At 38.1% G+C, this 18,670-nt stretch overlaps 1 protein-coding gene across 1 annotated transcript; it reads left to right on the top strand.

Moving 5' to 3' along the window:
- On the top strand, positions 1-17,658 carry rcc1l (RCC1 like). The gene is made up of 12 exons (XM_041800569.1): positions 1-168; positions 1,442-1,727; positions 2,203-2,332; positions 3,982-4,110; positions 4,860-4,926; positions 6,614-6,665; positions 7,804-7,888; positions 8,322-8,503; positions 9,496-9,583; positions 12,536-12,709; positions 14,020-14,105; positions 16,379-17,658. The coding sequence occupies exons 2-12, from the start codon at positions 1,443-1,445 to the stop codon at positions 16,454-16,456; spliced, it is 1,356 nt and encodes a 451-aa protein (XP_041656503.1). The 5' UTR covers positions 1-168; position 1,442; the 3' UTR covers positions 16,457-17,658.
- The last annotated feature ends 1,012 nt before the right edge of the window (positions 17,659-18,670 follow it).

Here is an 18,670-nt window from a genome sequence, read left to right as displayed (position 1 = left end):
TCGTTTTTTTTTTTCCCTTCCTGAGTTGAAGGTAAACAAACATGCAGTAATGTCATTGAAACATGCTTTGGTCACTTTAGCTGCTTCACTTTAATATCTTAACGGCACTTAATAGTTCTTCAGCCCATGAAATACAGTAGAAAGTCCGGATTTGAAAGAGACGCAAAGGTAAGTTAACCCAAGCAGGCATGCATGTGGTGAAAACGATGAGAACACGTGACGAAACTGCCTTTAAAATAGTACTAAATTAATGCTGTCGTGATTATTGTCAGACATTTGTCATTGCTGAATTATTCCTTAATACGCAGAACGACATTTATAAACACGTTTTCCCATTCGGCGTTCGTCAGAATTAAAATTAACTTGACTTTTATGATAGTTTTAGTTGATGTTTGTCATTTAACATGGTAGTCTGTTTCCCGAAGACAGCCTCTGTTAGTTAGCATGAACTCGTTTGCGATAACAGGTGTAGCGCTTTGAAGAGTGACCGTGTTAATTGGCGACTTACAGCCGAATGTCTTTGTGATTACCGTTGCGACGTTTAAACCGTTTAACGAATTGAGAATGCCAATTTATTTCTACGTCTATTTTCCTGTGTTTATTAAATACTCACATACATGTCTTTTAGTCGTAAATCTTAGGTAGGTTCCATATGGACCCTTTTTGTCCTCTAAATCTACTGTTTCTATGACAACCACAGAAGCACTCACCAGTAAACACGGGCACTCTTTAAACCGAAACACCTCCAACGCATGAACTGCTGATGGTGAAGAAGTTTAAAGGTGACTTTTACAGACATTAGAGTTCACATGTTCACAAGAAGCCTGCCGAATTTACTGCTGTAATCTCACCAATATTGTGAATTAAAAGCACGATACTACATTATGTGTTAAATGGTCAACAAGGCACAGGTAGCATTATTTATTATATAAAAAATGGAATATGACGTTGTTACATTCATGACATTGTACACTTTAACAGCTTTTTAGCACTGCCTTTATATGAATCAGGAGTTAATATAATATAATTGAACATGTAAGGATTCAGTTTTTTAATTTCCGGTGTTTAAAACTTTCCTGTTCATAGCATCTATTTCTGTAAAGGCAACGCAAGATAATGCAAACTGTTTTTATTTTTTGAAATTGGTAAGTAATATGATAATTTTTAAGTAACTACTGATAGTCTTTTGATTTAATTAAATTTAAGTCTTCAATTTCACCTTCTTCCATTAATGTAATGTTAAAAATAGGCTTCTCATGTCATAAATGGAGAAATAATACATTAAAAGGTCTCCAGTTGGATGTCATTGTTAATTAAAGCTATATTTTGTCATTGTACTTTATTAACACTAGTTTGATCATCAGCCTCAAAACAAGAAAAAAAATGTTTTAGTTTATCTACTGTTTGTTACACTTTTTACCCTCTTTGTGCATCTTTGCAGAATGGCCCTTCCATGTGTGCGACTGTGGACTCGCCACATTAACCTAGGGCTTCAAGTCTGCGGTTATGCCACCCTCAGTAAAGCGCCCAGACCTCAGGAGAAGGACAGCGGCGGTCCAGTCTTTCAGTATGTCGGCCAGCACAAAAAACCTAACCACAAAGTGTTTGTCTGGGGCTTCAGCTTCACTGGTGCTCTGGGTATCCCGAGCTTTGTGGTGCCGGACAGCGGCAGGAAGAAACCCAGAAGATACCAGCTAACTCCTTACAGGCTGGAGACTGCAGAACAGGTGAAAATTTCATATGGATCCTTTTGGGTTTGACTCTTGAACATGTTGAGTATATGTTGTTTTGTTGTAAAGTATGATTTCATTAAAAAAAATATGTTCTTTGTAAATTTTGTATCAGAACAAATATCACCTAGTTTTTAGTTCAGTTTTTAGACTGGGAACTTGAGACAATATAATTCTTTTCGAACTAGATACAGCACCTCATATAATAAGACCAGTTGAAACTTTTCAGAAGGCAAAATGTTGGATTTTATTATTTTTTTCTGTTAGCTAGTCTTTAAATCCTCTGCTCATCTATTTTTCCAGTAAATATGTCAGTTTTTTGAGAATTGTAGACCTTATAAAGTCTCTGAAATGAAATAAAATGCTATCAAGGCTCATTATGAAATCATTAAAGGCCTTATTATTACAAGTTGTGGACATGTTAAATCACTTTTGTAACAGTAGACTTACATTTGCCTCTTCTTTGTTGTAGATCTCCTCTGCTGCTTGCGGTTATGGCTTCACTCTCATCTCCTCCTCGACAAAAGATGTAATCAAGCTGTGGGGCATGGGCCTGAACAAGGACTCTCAGCTAGGCTTCCAACGCACACAACACAGCCGCCGTAAGACAAAGCTGCACTTAAAAATACAAAATGTCAATTCTTCAGCCCTCCACTCTGCTTAATCGAACTCCATGGAAATAAATCACCAGGTCAAACACAGTTCTACCACTCCTATCAGCTTTGTTATTCCAGTGATAAACTTAGCTCACCTTAAAGCTGCCCAGTCAGCAACAAATAGCAAAAAGGTAAAGTTAGCAAGCATGCTAGAGATTTACAACTCCTATCTTCTGAAGGTCACATACCAGAAAATAAAAGGCATGAATGGGACACACTGAAATGCATCACCTTTAGTGTATTCAAGTTAGTAAAACCAGTCCAATGTAGGGTTAACATTTGTTTATTGATTCAATTATTGTTACTGAAGCCTAAAGGAAAAAAATAACCTACACAGCTTTCCATTAAAGATTTACAAGGCAAAAACCTTCAGTTATAAGGATTTCAGGGTTGGCTATGGTCAGCGACTGCAGTTCAGAATCATATAAACTAACAGAATTCATAGACCATCACATTAATCCACTCTCCAAAATCCACCCCAGCTTCATCAAAGACACATACACTTTTGTTGATAGAATAAAAAACATAAAAAATCCGGTAACACCTTTCTCTTTTCCATTGATTTTAATCACTTTATACCAACATTAATGCTCAACTCAGCCTCTCTATAAACCTACACCCATCCAGACCCAACACCCAAATCCTACAGTTGCTGAGCATCACACTCATCCTCAATGATTGTGATGATCATCTTCAATACCCAACATTATCTCCAGCTGTGCGGCTGTGCAATGGGCTGGAAATTTGATCGTTGCTCACATCTATCTGGCTCACCTGGAGGAAACAGCATTTAAAAAGCTTTCCATCAAGCCCCTCTGGTATATCTGACATCTTCAGCCTCGTTTACCCTAACCTAACCCAAAAAAGCTGACTTATGTCCAGTGGTCTTAAATGTCACATATTATGCAAAATACACTTTTCAGGCTTTTCTAACAAAAATATGTGCCCCTGGCCTGTCCACAGTCCTCCCAAGAATCAGAAAAAATACCCATCCCCCCCCCCCCCCCCACACCTTTCAGAAAATGTGTGCTGAAACAAGCCATTCTCAGATTTTTCCCGTCATGATGTCATGTGGGGAGTTAGAACTGCCCCCAGGTTTGGTTGGCCCTCCCCACTTGGAAGAAAGTTCCACCCTCCTCTCCTGATCAGGAGAGCCACATCTATTCTATTAAGCCACATCCATTTCCTAAGAGGGGTGTGGTCAGGGGTGGAGTCAGACAGCTCATTAACATTTAAAGCCACAGACACAGCAACAGCTCATTCTGAGCAGGGCTGAAACAGAGGGGTTTTAAGACATGCAAAAATCCAACACTAGAGCGTTTTTTCAGCCACAAACTTCACAGGTATATTTTGGGGACCTCTGAGACCAATATGAACTTGTCTTAAACGAGTAAAATATTTGACCTTTAATGTTGGATGGGTTTTACACACACATGCTGTACCACTGGGGTAACATTGTAACACAGCCCACAGTTTGATACTTGATTCAACAATAAACCATAAAAGATGAGCACTAATACTTGAAAAAAATCACTGCAGCACCTCACCTCACCTCACCTCAAATCCCTGTCTTTTCTGATGTTTTGTTTCTGCAGATCAGAGCTATGACTATGTACTGGAGCCGTCCCCCGTGGCTCTTCCTCTTGTCGAGCCTCAGCAGACCAGAGTGGTTCAGGTCTCATGTGGCCGCGCTCACTCTCTGGTTCTCACAGACAGAGAGGGAGGTAAGACACTCGCACTTCCTGCAGCAGCTAAAAGTCAAAGTGTGTAGATCTCTGGAGGCTTTTTAGAGACAGGAGTGACTTTCACTGCTCCTGCTATGGTGTTGTAGGGAAACTCCATGTTTACTTTACTTTTAAGCTTCCTAAAGCGTGCCCAACTGTTTTTCAGGGTAGCGACACCTTTGATAAATAAGAAAGAACAAATAAACACCAGACAAATCATTTAAGTAGTACTAGTTTGTCTGACATGTAGTCTATGTTGTTATATAGTCACATTTGTTATTTTAGTTCAGGAATAACAACTTGTTTTCTTTAGTAAACCACAGTCTGATTTATTGTGGTTGCTATGTCTCTGAAAAGAAAACTTCATTCCATTCATCTCTGTAGGATTTAGTCTGTGTGAATAACAGGACACAACTTTTAACAAATGAAGCTCAGCGGCCATTTCTCTGATTTGTGTATTGTGCAGATTTATTGGCTCATTCACATTTTTCAGCCAAAACTCTTCCCCCTAAAAATAAATGTTAAACCAAGTTGGTGGCGAACAAAGTAAACCCAAATGTAATTGTGTTTTTTTATCTTTTGAGAGCTTCCTGCGGGGCTTTGATTTTATTTAGGGAAGAAATGAAGCAGCTTGAAGATAGCGCTTTTACATTTCACATGAGCAGATAAGAAAGGTTTTATCAGAATATTAAAGTTGAACTCAGTTGCCTTCTTCAGGATTTTAAAATTCTGCTTTAATTCTCTGACAGTGTTCAGTATGGGGAACAACGCGTACGGACAGTGTGGGAGGAGGATAGTGGAAGATGAAGTCTACAGGTGAGACACAAAGATCACACATTCAAAGAGCTCGGGGCTGTGATTGTGCTCATTTTACTCCATTTGTTGTTTTTCCATCAAACACTCCAGCATAGAGACATGTAGGCTGTGGCAGCAGTGTGTTTTTCTTCTTTGAAACTTGATTGTATTAAGATTCAGGTATAAATTCAAACAAGTGCAGCTATGACCTTTGAGGCCAAAGATTATCGGAAATTGACAAAACCTTTTCAGTTTATTTTGTAAAGATAAAGGTTTATGTTATCCATAACTATTGTATGTCTAACTTTGTATAGAGTTATATTAAGTCAAAGTGTCAGATGAACAGCAGCGGATATCTTGATACAGGAACAGGATAGCATTCGTATTTATATTCATAGATTCATTCATACTGGATGAAGGCAGTGTTACATCTTTGCCATTTTAATGCATTACGGGATTTTTTTAATGAAAAAGTTGGAGTTTTAGAAATTGAATCAGTGAAAAGAGACAAACTTCAGTGGCAAAATCTGATTTTGCTGTATTTGGGGTTGAATTTCCAAACTTATATTTTTGGCCATTTAATCAGCAAGATCTATCATTGCTTCAGTCTCAGCCTGGGGTTTAATCAGACTGTCCAACACCGGTTTATTAGGAGGTAGGGCTGAGCATGAGCTAACGTGGTTTCAGGGGAAACTTAATGTGAAGGGGCATGCCTATACCTGTCATTCACATGAAGGAGGCTTTATTAGCATTTATGAAAATTGTCTCTAGGGGTCATTTGGTCAGTTATGTCCCCTTTAGTGCAATAAATTCAGAGCGGACCCACTTCTACACACATCACTACACCACTGGACAAGTTTTCTGTGTTCCTTACACTCTGGTTGCCCTGCAGCTTTTTTACTTTACTGGAGAGCCACCTAAGTTAAAACTGAATGTAACGCCGCTCCCCCTTATTGTTTTTAGTCTTTGTGCCAAGCTAAGAAAGCTGGCTACAGCCTTGCCTTACTGGACAAAGATGCAAAAAGGGATCAAACATCAGTAAAACTGCTCCAAACTAACTGCCTGTAGAGGGATTATGGAAGTTCTTTGAGTTGAATTGAAACAAAATTGAAAATTAAGTACTGCAGGCAGCTCTCGACTCTTCCAGATGTAAAAAAAATTATTGGTTGCAGACTGCCACAGATGTTGCGTCATAATTTGAATGAATTACAAAAATGATCACTTGTGCTAATTATAAAGCACTTTGCAAACTAAATGTATATCATTGACATCTAAATGGGATGGATTTCTTTAGTTTATGCCACCCTGTAAACATTAAAATGTTAAAAAGGGTTAATTGAAAGATTCCCATATTTACACCATATGAGTTTTTATGTGCGATGACTCTTGAATTCTAAAAAGACAACTGATGCTTGTTAGACCCTTATAAAAACACTTTGGCACCCATTCTGATACTTTGAACACATTTTATACTTTCAGATATATCTTTTTCCTATCACTACGCTGTTTGTGTGCATTCTTACCTGAATTGTCTGAAACCATAAGGCTTTTGACCTCAAGCTTGTTTTTCATGGTGTGAGTTACATTCATAAAAATGCGAGTAGGAGGTCAAAGGAAGTGTCAGAGACTCAAGGGTGTGGCCTCTGTTTCTGCTGTCATTTCTTTTTGAGTGATTTGTTGATCATTTCTCTGTCTCATGTTGAAACAGCGGCAGCCACGTCATACACAAGATCGATGGCTTCAGCAGCAGAGTCGTCCAGGTGAGTACAGCGTCTGTCTGAGCTCTGATGACTGATGGTTGCAGGATGTTCTGCTTCCTTACACTCACACCCAGACTTTGTTGAGATTTTATGCAGTTGAGTTGTGCCTACACCTGCCTGCTTAGCACCTTAAAGTCTTTCTTGGCTCCATACTCCTGTATGTATGCTTTACAAGGGGGTATTACACATGCTCATTAACTTAAATCACATAATGTCAAGAAGCATCTCCGCTCCTGTTAATGAAAACATTACTAATATTGGGATTTGTAATACTAGAGTTTGGGTATAAACATATTAATAATCATTATGATTATTAATTTGAATAAATATAGCGATTAATCCAGATCAATAAGTAAAAGGGAACCACCCTGAAAACATGGAACAACAACCAAAATTAATACTAATATTAATGATTAATTATTATTTGTATTTAAATAAACTGAAGGTATGAAATCATATGCTGACTTTCTCAACCAGCAAAAATTACATTTATGCACTCTAATCAGAGACAACTCCTCATTATATGTTTAATAGAATTTATATAACTCTGTAGCATCAACCAGAATCAATGACACCTGATAGAGCAAACAACTGTTATAAACTAAACTATAACAAAATATTTCTAAAGCAAAGCGTGGTGATTGTGTATGTGAGATTGTAAGAGAGAGAGGGGAAACAAAGGAGGCAGTATGGTAGAATCACATCATTTTAAAGATGGTGGACTGTGAACAAAAGGTAGAGCCGTGTGGCAAAGAAAGAAACTCAAGCTTACTGCTACAAACTCAGGTCACTTCACTACACTTAAACCGAGTGGCCAGACTTTGATTCTGTGGCTGTAACACTGGTGTTTGTGTTAGTGAAGGCACTGTGCTGGATATAAATGGACACAGCAAAGTAAAACAACAACACATAAGCAGTCCTGCAAGGGCTACTGAGAAGATGGGTCCCTCAGGCCTCCAGTTGTTTTGTTTGAAATTTCCCTCCCAAGTACATAAACAGGATTCTGCTATGCTTGCTAGGTCTGAGTCTTTGTTTCCACATGGCTGAGCCTGACACTAATAGAATTATTCTTAAAGAAAGGATTCAAATGGGACATAATAACCAAAATGTATGATGTTTTTTAATCTTTTGTGTCCAGGTAGTGTGTGGACAGGACCACAGCCTCTTCCTCACTGACACAGGAAAGGTCTTCTCATGTGGATGGGGTGCAGATGGGCAGACGGGTAGGTGCACTTCAGAAAAAAAATCTTTTTATAGAAAACAGCTGTCCCTCTTCACCTTGAAAGCCAGAATTATTTCTGTCATTGAGGGTGGACACGTCTGCTTCAGTGGATTGGAACTGAGAGACACAGACAGATAACCACCGAACATTAAATAAATCAAAACATTGCATGATTGTGCTGTAGGTAGGAGTGTATTATCCAAATGATACATTCCTCCTTATGCTGTTGTATTGCTCACTGTAAGTCAGACATATTTTCACCATTATTCAGTGTAAAGGCTTGATTTTTCAAACAGTGGTAAGAGAACCCTTTCAAAAGTAGCAGTGCTCAAACAATTATGTAAGATTACTGAAAAACCAAAACTAAGCTGATTAGAAATGTATACAAAATGAATTGAGCATTCAGAGGTTTTACCAGTATCTTCATCGTCCAGGTTTGGGACACCAAAATGTTAGCTCCAACCCAGTGGAGGTGGGCGGAGATCTGGCTGGGGTGGAAGTGCAGCAGATCAGCACGTATGGAGACTGCAGCCTCGCCGTGTCCAGAGATGGAGAGCTGTTTGGATGGGGAAACACTGAATACCTACAGCTGGCATCTGTCACAGAGACCACACAGGTAAGAGAGCAGAGGTGAAGAGGGGGCGGCTGGTAAAACCACAAAAACACAGGATACTGGATTGATGATATGTTTTGGTTGTGCCGAACCTTTGCATTGCACAAAAGGTACTTGATGATCTTTTTGACTTTTATTTCCACCTGTCAGTCATCCATCCAGGCTGTCAAAAGCTTGTTTTGAAGCTGCTGTTTACAGCAGCCACCAATCCAGCACCCTAGATCCAATGTAAGAGCATGCTGAGTGACATAGTTGCATCCTGTCTTACTTTTTTTTTCAGTCGGATTCACCAAACTCTTCTGCAGAAATTTAAACCTGCAAAGCCAATGGAAAGGCCAGATTCCACGTCTGTAATCAGGCAGATCTATATAGCAAAGTTTCAAGCACAAATGTTTATGCCCAGTCTGAAAATAAATGAACCAATCATTGTCAGTTGAGGACAAGTTATTTGCTATAGGCTTGGTTTACTGCAGACAATAGCAGCCAATGAAAAAATTAGCTCACATGTAGCTTAAGCTGCAGTTTTATCAGAACTGAACAGTTTTTCTTCATTAAAGGAAGAGAGAAGAACTGCTTACAAAGCTTTTCTTGGTGAAGATGTTTTGTGTCTTCTCCCAATCAGCTTAAGCGAGAGTTTAATATACCTACTGGCTCCACTGATCGTGAACAATTACAGATGCCTACTTGCATTATATAGTTTACTCCCTTGAGCTTTGCATGCCTACAAGGTCATATCACACTGGAAATTCCAGGAAGACATCAGAAGTTTTATGCAATTCTAAAAAAAACAGCTCATAAGTGAAGCCCAGGAGACCAATTATCTGCAGGGAGAAAGCGAAGGACAACCATTAAAGTGTCTGTGTGAAAAAAAAGCCATTTATTACCTTTATTGTTATTCAGAGTAGATAAATAATATTAAAAATACAAAAGAACCTGGCAGCAATTGATTTATCTAACATTTGATCAACCTTGTTGCTCTGTCCTACATGTTTCAGATCAACTCTCCTCGTCATCTTCCTCTGAAAGGCTGTGGGAAGGTGGTTCAGGCGGCATGTGGAGGGACACAGGTGGCCATCCTTAACGGTCAGTTTATTCCTAAATTCACAATTTAAATGAGGACACAATGTTACTACTTTGATAATTGCATCTGGATGAAACTGGATACAATGGCTGGCTGCATTAATGAGCTCCTGTTAGCAAATATACTCGGTTTTAGAGCCCAGCTAAGGGCAAAACAGCTTGTTTACAGAAATCATTAGTTCAGTGTTAAAGGTGAGATTCCACTCATGGCCCCTTGGGGGCATCACTGATCAAAGTTTTAGTGTAGTGGCCTGCTTTTTACACACTACCAGGGCCACAAACAACTGTTTCTGATAAATATCTATTTCCAAAACAAGCTGGATCTATATCCTGTGCAGACTGTCTCTGAACTACTGCCATCTAGCTAAGAGCTGAGTCAACCAGCATGCACATTATGTATCTACTGAATCTCTTACTGGACTGTTTTAGGGTAGCATCAATGCTCACAAAAGGGAAAAAAAAAATGTGCATTTTTTTGCATAGAAGAAGGAGAAGCATTTATAGACTGTCTTGATAAATTCCCCCTTCATTATTAAGCAATCATTAATAAAACAACAAAAGAGTTATCTCTTGTTTTAACTTTATTTAACATAAATTTAAGTATTGTTGTAACTTATTTAAGCCATTAGCACAGGAGTGTTTAATTTCAGTCCTCTAGCAGTTGGTATATAAGCAAATGTCACTCTGAAATGTTTGCTAGTTAACAACATAGGTCTTTTATCCACTTATCGAACCAAAAGGACTAATAAACAGACATATCTCTTACATAGAAGGATGATAATGGCTCCTTGCATTTTTCCTTTCTCTGCAGAAAACCCAAAAATTTCATCAATTTATTCATCTCATGATAATAATGAGGTTGCACTTTCCTCTCATAGTACTTTCTGTAAAATAAGTGCACCATCACCATTCTTTAGCACAATCTTAATCCCATTTCAACAACTTGGCTCAACATGGACTACTAGTTCCCATAAGTATGTTTGCTTCTTCATTTTAAGTGTGTTTAAATTCATACTTGCCATTATCATTTAGCTGAAAGCACTGCTGTAGACTAAGAGATGCTAGCGTAGCTAATACTGCATCAGAATGTATTACTATAAACTCAATAAGCTGAATTTATATTGGGTTGAAAAAATAAGGCATTGAACGTCGTCATTAAAATTGTTAGAAACACAATTTGCAAATCCTTATGGAAAAAAAACAACTGTGGCAAAATACTTTAGTAACAAATATTTTCATAGGGCTTATTTGAGTGCTGTCACAAATTTTGCCTGTAGCAGTAGTTCTTAAATGGTTTGACAAGGCACACTGGTGGCTTTAGGTAAGTCTCGCTGTGCCTTGGGAAGTTGTATAACCATACATTATTGCTACAGCTATACAAGAACTTAAGTTACAGTAGTATTTTTTAAAGAGGCTATTTTGTTTGGATGCAAATATTGTGTGTTTTGAGAATTTGGCTTGATCTCAGGTGTGCCGTTGGCTAAAAGAAGGTAGAAAACTAATGGTCTCTGGCATGCCTACTTCACACTTCTACCATCCAATCAGAAATGACTTCCTGCAAGGACTAGGTTATTTAATGTTTTCGAATCCCATCTCTACTGACCCCGATGAAGATGCAGGGTGCGTCTAAATGTTTTTCCTTTGCACTCTATCAAATTCAAAAAGTGACCTGTGTGCTTAAGTTTCTTCTTTGGATTTTCCTGTGAGAAGGAGACAATTGAATAATCTCTTTGGCTGCAGCTAAAGCTAAGATGGACTTCTTTAGTATTTATTTATTAATCTCTCTTCATGTCATTTTCATGGTATCATTTAATCACATTTTACATCAGGCTTTCCTCATACAATGTGTACAGATGATAGTAGTCTTGAAGTCAAATTAATACAATTCAAACATTAATTGTCTATACTTAAGCATGAACAAACTAACTGTATTTATTTAAAACATCTTCCTTCACACTGGAAAAAACTAAATATATTGCAGAAAATAAATATATTATAATTAAGCTTTTTGGTATCATTTAGCCCCACAAACAGATAATTGACTTATCAAGAAACTAACTAAATCATTGAAAAAGGAAGGAAATGATGCGAGTTGCTGCCAAATGTGCTCTGCAGGGTGTGCTGATAGAAAAGGTTATTTCTGTCGAGATTAAATGCATGAAGCACAATTAACTACAATCCACACTTATTGCTTTTTTAACCGCGATTATTAACATGATTTATTGTCACTTTCAACGCTTAGTTAAGCCACAGCAGCTTTTCTGTACATCCACAGTGGTGTAAAATAAGTCCACTGCTGCTCCTTAATGTCTCAGTTCAATTTTTTGCTTTTTTACTGTCTGCATATTTCTTTTAAATCCATAAAAGTCTTTTTTTTGGTGGTTAAGTTCATGTCATATCTTTAATATAGCTTTAAAAGCAGCTCTGTATCCAAACAGGAAGTCAGTGACCCTTAGTTTTAACCATTTTAAATACAAAATAAGGGAATTTTTAAATGTGATGAATAGGATGCGATTAGTTGTGGTTAACTACAGTAATCCCAAGATTAATCGCAATTAAAATGTTTAATCTTTTGACAGTGCTAGCTTTTTAACATCTTTCTGATTTAGTGCACTCTGGGAATTGGCAGCCTCTCACAGCAGTAGAAATTCTAAATAAATTTTGATTTGAGGTTTAAAAGCTACAAGAAATGAAAACAACATTTAAATAAAAGCATTTTAAATCAGATTTTAAAGGTTCATTTGATGGACTCCAACACAAGCAGAGTTAGAATGATCCCTGCTATTAAACCATATTAAAATGTGTAATTTAAGTTTATGATGCATCCCCATTTAAACAACAAAAATACTTTTACATGAATTGTTTTATTAAACTTCATACTTGTAAAACTTTTATCTTATTTAATATTTTGTGTAAAACCGACATGAGCCTAACAATGTCTCTGAATCCTTTCAGACAGAGGAGAGGTGTTTGTTTGGGGTTATGGTATTCTTGGAAAAGGCCCCAAACTCTCAGAGTCTTCGACCCCAGAGATGATTCCCCCCACACTGTTTGGATGCTCAGAGTTTAACCCCTCAGTCTCCGTCACCAGGGTCAGGTGTGGGCTCAACCACTTCGCTGCAGTGACAGGTGAGAAAGAGTGGCACACTCACAGATCTCATCACACCCTGAGAAACAGGTTTTAAATGAGCCCATCTTGCCACATTTCTGCGTCATCTTTCAAATACCACCCTAAATCCCCTCGACCTTTTTGTTCCGAGCAGCGATAAGAGATGTAAACATAAAACTCATCAGCAGTGAAGTCTGTCTGATCCTCTCTGGAGGTCTGAAAGTGAGACATGAACGTCTAGGGAAGGAGTTTACTGTTGAGTCAGATCATTTAATCTGTTTATGACACTGAAGAAATAAAGTATCTGTCCTTTTTCTGGTTTTTATCTGTGAAGCAGCAATCTGAGAGAAATTATACTGTGACTGAAAAGACCTTTAAGCCACTTTATATGAGTCAGACTCCAACTTCTAAATCAGAAACAATAAAGGAAGAGGCTTTTGTCACAGGATCAGGGATTCTTCTTGAACTGATATCAGAGGGAGCCTCTGTGGTGAAAATCAAAGTGATAAGTTCAATAATTATTACCCTCAAAAACTGGTTTTTGGTGCTTGTACCATAGCAGCCATTTCCATTGTTTTAAAATCACCTATTTGATTCAACGTTAGTACCAGCAAAATGTGGAGAAAAGAATCCCCAAGTCCTGTTTATTACAAGGAAATACTCAGACCAGCTGGTCATAAACCAACAACCATGGCCCGTTCAAAGTCACTTAAATAACCTTTCTTCCTCATTCTGATGCTCCGTTTGGACATGAGCAGGTCATCTTGTCTGTGTCTTCATGCCTGAAAACACTGGTTGACATCATGTGATTGGCTGATTAGATATAAGTGCTAATGAGCAGTTGAACAGGTATACCAAGATAAGTGATCAGTTCTAGACTATGCTAAGCTAACTGGCTGCAGGCAATAGCTTCATACTAATTGTACAGACTTGAGAGTGATTTCAGTCTTCTTATCAAACTTTCCAACAAATGTGAGGAAGTGAAAATCTCAATTCTTTAAGTTACTGCTTTATAACACCTAAGCTGGCCAAAATAAGCCTGTCCATTGTTGCAGTTTTTGCACCAAAAATCACAAAACAATTAAGTGTAGTTGAATCACCAAAGAAGTTAAGATCAATTTAGAGTATGCATTATAGGTACAGTGTCAGTTAAAGTTGTTAAAAAATGATTTGTCTCTTATGGATGTCAAATGTTATCGTTTTAATTCTGCATGTCTCAAAGTTGGTCCAGTTAAAGTCTGACTCGTTATAAACTCGTCTGCCTCGCTCTGAACCTCAGCGTGTGCTCAGCCTCTCAGCATGACGGTAATGTTTGATGGTTTCTCTGCAGATCGAGGCGAGCTCTTCGTTTGGGGGAAGAATGTGAGAGGATGTTTGGGCATTGGGAAGAGAGATGACCAGTACTTCCCGTGGAGAGTAAGACAACACTGACTCAATATTAGTCATGCAAACACAAAGAGTCCAGAACGAAGCAAACATTTAGAGCAGAAGAAACAGAACATCAGGTTCTTAGCTTCGTCTCACTTCTGCTTTCTTTAAATCAATGCAAAGTGAAAATACTATTACTGTACACAAGTGGTTAAAATTCAAATGATGTGTTTTTAAGGAAGGGAAGTTTATTTATACAGCATCATTTAGACGGAGAACATCACTAAGTGTTTTACACACTTATGAAACAGAGCATCAGAAACATCAATAATTGTCAGACAGTCATTTGTCAAATTTGATTTAAAGAACAATATTTGATGGGATTTAGGATCATTTTTCTGGTCTAAAAAACTAATTCATCACCTGCACTTCTCCTGTAAAGATTTTTTTTTTTTCCAAAATTCAGTCAGACTTGCATCAGTATCAGCCTGTCTCCTTCAGGTGTTTTTGAAGGGTTTGAAGGTGTAGGGCTCAAAATGCTCACACTAACAGACAGCCTTTCTTCAGTGGAAATTCTTCTAGTTTTCTTGTTCTTTTTTTTCCTTCTATTTAATTTAATGTGTTAACCCTTAAAAACCTGAAACCTCAAATGATGGCCAGGAAATTCTAATTGCTGAGAACTGAGATGTTAATTTAACCTTCTACCAAAATCTCTTAAAAAAATTTGCATAAAAATTCTCTTAAAAAACAGATTTAATGCATTATACATATCTGGAAATTGATAATCCACTGTGGGGCATTTTTAATAATTTATCAGACTGTATAAAAAAGGGTATTAAGAAAATTATTGATCATGTTGATTGGACAGAGGTCTCATAAAAGGTCCATATCTTCAGGCCCTCCCCTGCCTATTTGCAAACTATGCATAGCGTCACATTGAGCATTTGTTTGCTTCTCTGTCTCTCTGCACATCAGCCTGGTGTTTGTATGATAAATATGATCAGGGTAAGGCATATACAACATTGACTGAACATAAACTTTACCTGGCTGTCACATTAGTAAATTAACCCTCAATATAAGCCTATCTCTAATGAAGATCAGTGCCAACCGTGATCAATGGAGTGCGCACAGTGTGCGCTCACTCTTTCTCCCTCTCTCTTCTGACGCTTGCAGCACAGAAACTCTCATCAAGTCTGCCCTATAAATCCACCTGTTACTCTGCAACCTATCTTGCCAAAAGTCAGTTTCTACTATTCTTTAGTTATTGAATTTATGGTAAAACTCTGTGAAGTTCCCACGCTGGTTCTGACCAGGAATTGATTGACATCGTCGAACTTCTTCGCGCTGATCAGCTGTTTTAAAATCAGATCACAGGTAAAAACATATAAAAACAATGTATATTTCAAGGTGATTTAATAAAGAGAGCCTACTGATGATGACACAGAAGCAGAAACATAGTGAGGAAGAGAAAGAAGCAAAACAGCGTGTGTGAAGGGAGATGAGGGGGAAAGATCACTGGTTTATATCACTGGTTTAATTCCTAGGGAAAACCCCCCAATAAAACAGAGCTAATAAAGTGGGATTAATGTTATGATGAAAATAATAAACCAACAGTTTTCTTTTAAAAAAGTCAGATAGACATTAAAAACACTATCTCTATAGTTGCAACAAGGAATATGATCATTGAAAGCAATGATAATTTTTGTGACTTTTTTCAAATAGAAGTTAGTTTCGCTGAAAGACACAGGTCTGTGGTAGTTTTGGTAGTTTATTACAATGAAGAACTGCCTCTGTTATATTGAACTTACTAAGACTTAATTGCAAATTGCACAGACTCATATCAGAATCTGCTTAGGGCCTCACTTTTGCCAGGGACAGCCCTGCATAGCTTAAAGTTAACAGGATATGAGAGTAGTAATCTATATTACACAGAGAAACAACAGGATCAAATGAGCCCACTGCCAGTCAAACATCAAACTAAGTGGCATTTATTACCACAGTAAAAAAACGAAAAAAAAAAAAAGTTTGGGCTTACACATGCCTTGCATTAAGGACCCTCTGATTGAAATGATCCATGTGTCATATAAGAGCAGCTGTTTGACTATGAATCTGCCTGTCTAATATGGCTTTACTGAATGGATAATACCTTAAACAAGGCTGGGCAGTGATACCCACAGTGCATTAAAAATATTTTGCCTTTAGATAATTAAAGAGGAGCCCATTATTTGGCTTTAACATGATGTGATCAGTAAAACTACAAACAACCAGAGAGTGATTAAATAATGATCTGTTCTGTCACTGTTTATCTGTTTCTCCATCAGGTGACTGTTCCGGGTCAGGTGGTGGATGTAGCGTGTGGCGTCGACCACATGGTGGCGCTGGTGAAGTCCCTCCTCTGAGCTCCTGTCTTCTCCATCACTGGCCGAAAGGCTGGATGTTTGGCTGACCCCCCACAGCCCCTCAGAGATCAGATCGGGGGCCACGCCGGAGTCTCAAAGCCAGCTGCTCTCTGCAGGCGACGGACCCTTGTGTCTATCCGTCCTGCAGTGATGTCAAACGAAGCAGAGACGTTGATTCTGCAGCACACGGGTACCAAACAGCTCACTTTATCTGGCACAAAGTTCAAAGCGTGAAGACAGCAAAGGATGGTTTGGGTTTGTTGCAAGCTGAGCTGTTAAAATTGATGAAGCCATTTTTTATAAAGCAAAAATGTGACAAATTGCAAACTTATTCAGCTGGTTGGGGACCTTCTGTTGTTTTAAATATCTTTGAGATTTTTGGACAAAAAATGAAAATCTATGACACCAGCTTTGAGAAAACAGCTTCTTTTGTCTGTCCCTAGCAGAAAAAAAGCTGATACATAGTAATAAGTGTGCGGAAATTTAAACCAAAATAACAATTTAGCTTTTATTTTCATTGATTTTGCCACCATTTCTTCTGTTAAAGCCTGTAAATATAACTGAACTGGTAGAAAAGATGGCCAAAACTACCCAAGTTATATAATCTAACATTTTTCAGGTTGTAAGTTTTAAATTTCCCTGTTGTCATGTTTTATTCACCTCTGACAGATTTTTTTGTTGCTGCAGAAGAAAAATGTGTTCAGTGAAAGTGATCCACTGCGGTATAAACAGACCCCTCGCCGTTCAGATTATTTCAAACAGTATGTTATTTTACAGGCCTGTGAAATGTTTGTGAAACATCTGAAGAGCCGGCTGCAGCATAAACAGTCCAAAACAAAATGATTATCTTGCTGCCAACTGCAGATAGAGGTGAAGACAACTCTGCCCGAGAGAAAACAGGTTCTGAGGAATACCTTTTACAACCTGCACTCATGTCTCACCTCGCTCTGTTCATGTTGTTTTTGTGTGTAAAACATCAGACGGCTTCAGATAGCTACAAAGGTGGCTTCCTGGCAGCTGGGGAGGACACTGATAGAGACTTTTGGAAGATAAAAAAATAACGGGGGGATGCTTTTAGGACTTACAGACAGGAGGGAACAGAACATGACCCCATTTGTTTCATCATGCCATTAAGGATACACAATGCACTGCAGAAAAGTCACAAATGTTACACTTATGCAAATAAAAATATTTTAGTGTTACACTTGTCATGGGATTTCTTCTAACGTAGTTGTCCCCTCACTGCTGCTGGTAAATTGAGTGATGTGGGCCGATATGTTTATGGTATACTAATATGAAAATCAAAGGTTTTCTGCTCATTCTCAGGGTGATCAGTGTGCATACCTGTACAGGTGCTGCTCAAAAAATTAAATTATTATGAGAAAGGTTTTGATTCAAAAATTAAAATATCCACTATCTCCAAAAATTAGAATATTATGGAAAAGTCTAATTTCTTGGCAGTTATTTCTCTTACTCTGGTTCAGTACACACAACTGCAATCTTGAGGAAGACTGCTGACCTGACTCTTGCCCAGAAGACAATCACTGGCACCCTCAACAAGGAGGGACCTTGAGCGCAGGGTGGGAATGCAGAATGGCGTACTGAGTGATGTATATTTTTCACTTGCTGTTAAAAGTTTTGGCAAGTGGCTAGAACAGCAAAATTTAATGGGCAAAAATCAAACATTTACTGTGGGGATAAATTTAATTTAACACACCACAAACTAAGGAAAACCCAAAGAGGGTTAGGGTCAGGCACCTGAACCCTAAAAGTTGGGGTTCTGTTTTTTCCCATTTCCCCCAAGATTGAACTTTTTTACTTAATGTGGCATACATCCTTGTCTCATTACAGTGTGATGTACACTGTCTCTACACTAAATGCCCTAAATATCGTAAACAAGCCCTTACGCCCTCTTCAGAACTATTTGAGTATTTTTTTTAACAGTTGGAATGATTGTTCCTAATCATTCCTAATCACTCTACATTTAAGTTTGATCCTATGTGCATTCTGTGTTTGCACACAGCTCTGCAGTGTGGCACATATGGGCACAAAAGGGGCCTTTCTTTATGCTAAGTAGGAAAAACATGCATGAACTTCTAGACAGTTATACTGTAGCTCTCAGACGCCCCCTTAAAGAAACTTTTAATTTGAGTCACTGTATCATTCAGAATGAAAGTGATGTGATTTGCTGGTACAACGCATTTCTACTTTTAA

This window comes from Cheilinus undulatus, linkage group 12 (genome assembly GCF_018320785.1).
Source record: "Cheilinus undulatus linkage group 12, ASM1832078v1, whole genome shotgun sequence".
Lineage (NCBI taxonomy): Eukaryota > Metazoa > Chordata > Actinopteri > Labriformes > Labridae > Cheilinus > Cheilinus undulatus.
Note: the sequence above shows the minus strand (reverse complement) of the source record. Positions and strands in the feature narration are given on the sequence as shown.